This window comes from Etheostoma spectabile, unplaced genomic scaffold (genome assembly GCF_008692095.1).
Source record: "Etheostoma spectabile isolate EspeVRDwgs_2016 unplaced genomic scaffold, UIUC_Espe_1.0 scaffold325, whole genome shotgun sequence".
NCBI lineage: Eukaryota > Metazoa > Chordata > Actinopteri > Perciformes > Percidae > Etheostoma > Etheostoma spectabile.
Window position 1 is genome coordinate 688,082 of NW_022605585.1, and position 4,699 is coordinate 692,780.

Consider the following 4,699-nt stretch of genomic DNA (forward strand, 5'->3'; position numbering starts at 1 on the left):
GGGGGGGATAATTTTGGTACGTGTGGACGTGGCCTAAATGTGATGTTGTGACCTGATCCCGTGTGTTTTTCCAGGAAGATCTGCGACCCCGGCCTGACCTCGTTTGAGCCGGAGGGGCTGGGTAATCTGGTGGAGGGAATGGACTTCCACCGGTTCTACTTTGACAATCGTAAGACTCCCGTTGAAGATAGCCGTGGTATTGCTGCGTAGGGGGGAGACGGGACAATTGAAATGTGGGACGGATGAAACACTCCAGTTTTCTCCAAGTGTGACGATGCTAGACAGACTTCCTTAGGTCTGAACATAGAGCATGTTACCCTCCTCCTATCAGCCAAACATCTCCCTGTTGTTTCCTTTTATCGCAGAGTTACAGCCGATAAACGGGATTTGATGGTCAAAAGTAAACTTCATTAGCGGTCACATTTTTTCGATTATTATTATCTATTAGTGTTTTTCATTTAAAGGTTTGACTACATGCTTATTCGGTAGACCAGTTAGTGTTCTCCACAATCCCAGACTTTCGTATTTCATACTTGTTTACATGAGAAGCAAAACAGGCTGTAATGTCATGTGTCCATGTCTATGTCCCCGACCGGGCTGCAACTCCATGGATTTTATGTAAATGCACAAATATCTGTGTTTATGCAATTATCTATGGAGATGAGACATGGAAAAGCAGTTTTAGAAAGATAAAAAATATATTTGAGCCCACCAGGTAGGGGGGGGGTCGAGTTTTCCCATGTTATCCTATGGAGACTGACGGGCTGAGGGGGGGGGGGGGGGGGGGGGGGGGGGGGGTATTTGGATGTCCAGTGCTATAACCCACGTAAAAACCTAGTGAAATGACATTTTCCACAATAGAAACATAAAATATACGGAAAAAACCTACTGTTCTAGCTATAAAAATGTCAGAATCATCCACAGTGCTGATGATATTCCAAATAAACGCTTCAGGATGACGGCAATGAGTTGTTAACAGACATTCACAAAGACGCACAGCCCTGCAACAATCTATGTATAATAACACCTTTTGGAAGTACCATCCATGATATACAGTAAAATATTAAAGTTATGGGAAGTTTAAATGGCTTGCACTGTATATGTTTCATTCGTCCTGTCCAGGAGAGACAGATGAGACATTACGCACGTCCCACTTTTGCTGCAATAACACCTGAACGGTTTTGTCCAAAGCTGAAAAAGCAGCTGTATTTGACAGAGGACACATGTAGGTTGCTACTGACAAAATATCAGCTTTCAGTGCAATACGACCGCTTTGTAAATCACGTTTAATTAAAAAGTGTTTCAACTGTCCCGGCTCTCCCCCACCGCCTGAGCTGTGGGTAACGCCCTCTATAGCTTGACCCCTACTCTCTCTCTCTCTCTCTCTCTCTCTCCCTCCCTCCCGTCAGTCCTCTCCAAGAACAGCAAACCCATCCACACCACCATCCTCAACCCTCACGTGCACATGATCGGGGACGACGCCGCCTGCATCGCCTACATCCGCCTGACGCAGTTCGTGGACCTGCAGGGCCATCCCCGCTCCAGCCAATCAGAGGAGACCAGAGTCTGGCACCGCAGGGAGAGCCGGTGGCAAAACGTCCACTTCCACTGCTCTGGAGCCCCCGCTGCCCCGCAGCAGGGATGAGGTACAACAACAACACACACACACACACACACACACACACACACACACACACACACACACTAACTTCCAGGTAGAAACTCCTTCTTAACAGCACTGAACTTTCCGCTTCAGTCCAGACTGACATGTCTCAATATCAATGAATTTTCATGAAAATTTGGGGAAATATTTTCTGTATGTTCCCCTAGAGGCTGAATCCTACTGACTTTGGTAATTCCCTTACGCCAGGTTGACGTTTTGGCTCATAAGTTTTATTACCCATGCTTAAGTTGAAAAGAGGAATAAAATAAAGTAATGTTTTGGAAATTGATCTTACTGCCTTAGAGATTTTGGGGAAAAATCCAACCTTTAAGGACACCAGTTATGTTTGTGAATTAATAATGTATCATAAATAAATAAATGTTCTTCCTAAAAATACAGGGGGCATAAGTATACACCCCCCTATGTTGTAAATACAGGGGCATAAGTATCACCCCCTATGTTTAAAATACAGGGGCATAAGTATACACCCCTATGTTAAAATACAGGGGCATAAGTATACACCCCCTATGTTAAAATACCGGGGCATAAGTATACACCCCCCTATGTTAAAATACAGGGGCATAAGTATACACCCCCCTATGTTAAAATACAGGGGCATAAGTATACACCCCCTATGTTAAATTCCCATAGAGGCAGATGTTTATTATTAAAGGCCAGTTATTTCATGGATCAGGATACTCTGCATCCTCTTTTTTCTGTGTCTAATGTATACAAGTGTGTTGCATATTGCACATTTGGGGTGGAAGTAGTTCAGCTCATAGGGAATTGGAGGGTCGCAGGTTCAAGTCCCGGTACGGACCAAAGTAGGGAGTGTGGATTGGTAGCTGGAGAGTTTTGACTTTACTTTATCCCTTTTATTTTATTGTATGTCACAAATTTTATATTTAGCTGTATTTAAGTCTTTTCTATGTTTTCACGCTTTTGTCTTTTTGTATCATTGTCTCTTGGATATTGTTGTCTTTACACTTGTTAAAGCACTTTGTGACTTGTTTTTGAAAAGTGCTCTACATATAAAGATTATTATTATTATTATTATTATAAATTAAATTATTATCATAATAATATCACTGTGTGTATTGTTGTTGTGTAGTGTTGCACATCTGGGCCAACGTCTTGCTCCGTGAGTGGAAGGTGTTAACAGCTGACCGTCACTTCTTTCGTCTCCTTGTCTCCTTTCCTTCCAGGTCTACGAGTCTGAAGAGGAGGCCGAGAGGAGCAGAGGAGGGATCCTGGATAAAATCAGAGGGAGCAGCGAGGAGAGGGAGGTGCAGGCGGATGTAGATGCGGGGGGGGGGGCTGAAAGGAGTCTGAAGAGATTTCTGGGATCGTCGTTGTCCTCCTGCGCTCTTCTCTCTCACCGACGCTCCCATGATTAACCCCACTCTACAGCAGTGGGCACATCAGCCCGGAAAAAAACAAAAAAATAACTCTTTAGCCTGTCCTGCGTGGCACTCTCACTCTCTTATTGTTACTTATCTTCTACTATTATTACGCCTGCTGTCTAATTGTTGTGCTCTTACATCTGTAAAGTATATTTATCAGTCATTTTACACCTTCTGGTATCTACTTCTTTATGTATATATATATATATATATATATATATATAATATATGTATGACGAGCATGACTCCTACGTGTGTTCTTATAAGCGGGGGCTGTTTTTCTGCACGACTACAGGCTGCCGCTGTGTGAATTGAACAAACTGAACCACGTGTCTCACAGAATGAGACCAGTGGGTGTATTTAATTATCCGTTTTGTTTTGTCTTCAATGGAGCTCTTTCCCTCCCCCCCCCCACATCCTTCCTCTGGAGTGTAGTTTGACCCTGAACCGCGTCCCCCCCCCCCGAGCCCCCGCCGCTCTGTGAAAACCACGCAGCATGCCAAAATCTCACTGTCGTTCTGTATGGATTCTCCGAGATAAGCTACTGAAGTTATGACAATGGTTGAAAATATAGTGTCACGCTGTTTATGTGAACTTCCAGTTTCATCGTGGTGACGTGACTATAGTTATGCTGTAGACGGTGTTTTATTGCATGATTTTCCGAGTTAATAACATTGGTACGTTGGGTGTTATCGTGCATTTTGTGTTCTTTTTTGAACTGAACTGCTGGCAAGCTATAATCTATTGCCTCTACTTTCTGGGCTTTGTAAGTGCATAAACTATTATTTGTGTTCCTATGATATGATAGCGTAGTTTATGAGGATACTGGTGCGGATCATGACAGAATATGCCTTTTAAAAGAATTTGCTGGATCCAGATCAGCTTTAGAAATAGCTCTTTACTATATCACAGACAAAAAAACAACAACGCCCTGTTTAATCACTCACATTTCTTTGAATGAATCTGACTGAAGAAACTGTCACAGCTCGGATTTCACATCAGGGTCTGAAAAAACTAAAGGCGCTGACCCACCAACCCGATAATCGGCCGTCGGATAGTCTGGCGAGGGGGGGGGCGGCCTTCAATTTGGCCGATCTGACATGCTTGGTCAGAAGGCGGGCACTGCTGAGCAGTTGGACTCAAATGACCAATCTGATTGGTGGAGGGCTAAACCCAGAAATGAGGAGCGGGATGAGCGTGACGAGTCTCTCAAAATCTGAGGAAAGTCTTTTAACCCTCATGTTGTCCTCATGTTGTCCTCATGTTGTCCTCGGGTCAAATTGCCCCGTTTTCCAATATCAACGTTCTTTTTTATTCCCCAAAATAACATGATTGATTCCACACAACGCTCTTTGGCAAGTACAAATCTCTACTTTCATTAGTTTTGGGGCGTCTCATTCAATTTTATAGCATTTAAAGAAAAATTGAAGTGCTTTTCTAACTCAAACATTAGGTATGATTTCCTATAAATGAGGTTTATTGACCCTAAATTCCCAAAAATACCGGAAAACTAAACTTGATTAGTGAGTGTTACAGAGTGTTAAATGGCAAAAAAGTTGAACATTGAATTAAAAGGGACAAAAATGTAAGAAAAAGTTAAAAACATTGATAAAAAAGCATCAATAAAAGTGTT

General features: G+C 42.8%; 1 protein-coding gene and 1 long non-coding RNA gene across 11 annotated transcripts in view; one reads left to right on the forward strand and one right to left on the reverse strand.

Annotated features, from left to right (window-relative positions):
• Positions 1-3,953, forward strand: part of camk2b2 (calcium/calmodulin-dependent protein kinase (CaM kinase) II beta 2) — an 85,248-nt gene extending 81,295 nt beyond the window's left edge. For all 10 annotated transcript variants that reach the window (XM_032511151.1, XM_032511157.1, XM_032511150.1 and 7 more), the window contains 3 exons: positions 75-169; positions 1,410-1,646; positions 2,869-3,953. In XM_032511151.1, the coding sequence (XP_032367042.1) occupies positions 75-169; positions 1,410-1,645 (331 nt within the window). In that variant the 3' untranslated portion in view covers position 1,646; positions 2,869-3,953. The remainder of the gene's footprint in view (positions 1-74; positions 170-1,409; positions 1,647-2,868) is intronic.
• LOC116686195 (uncharacterized) overlaps positions 1-4,699 on the reverse strand; it is a 13,804-nt gene that overhangs the window by 5,966 nt on the left and 3,139 nt on the right. The window lies entirely within an intron of this gene.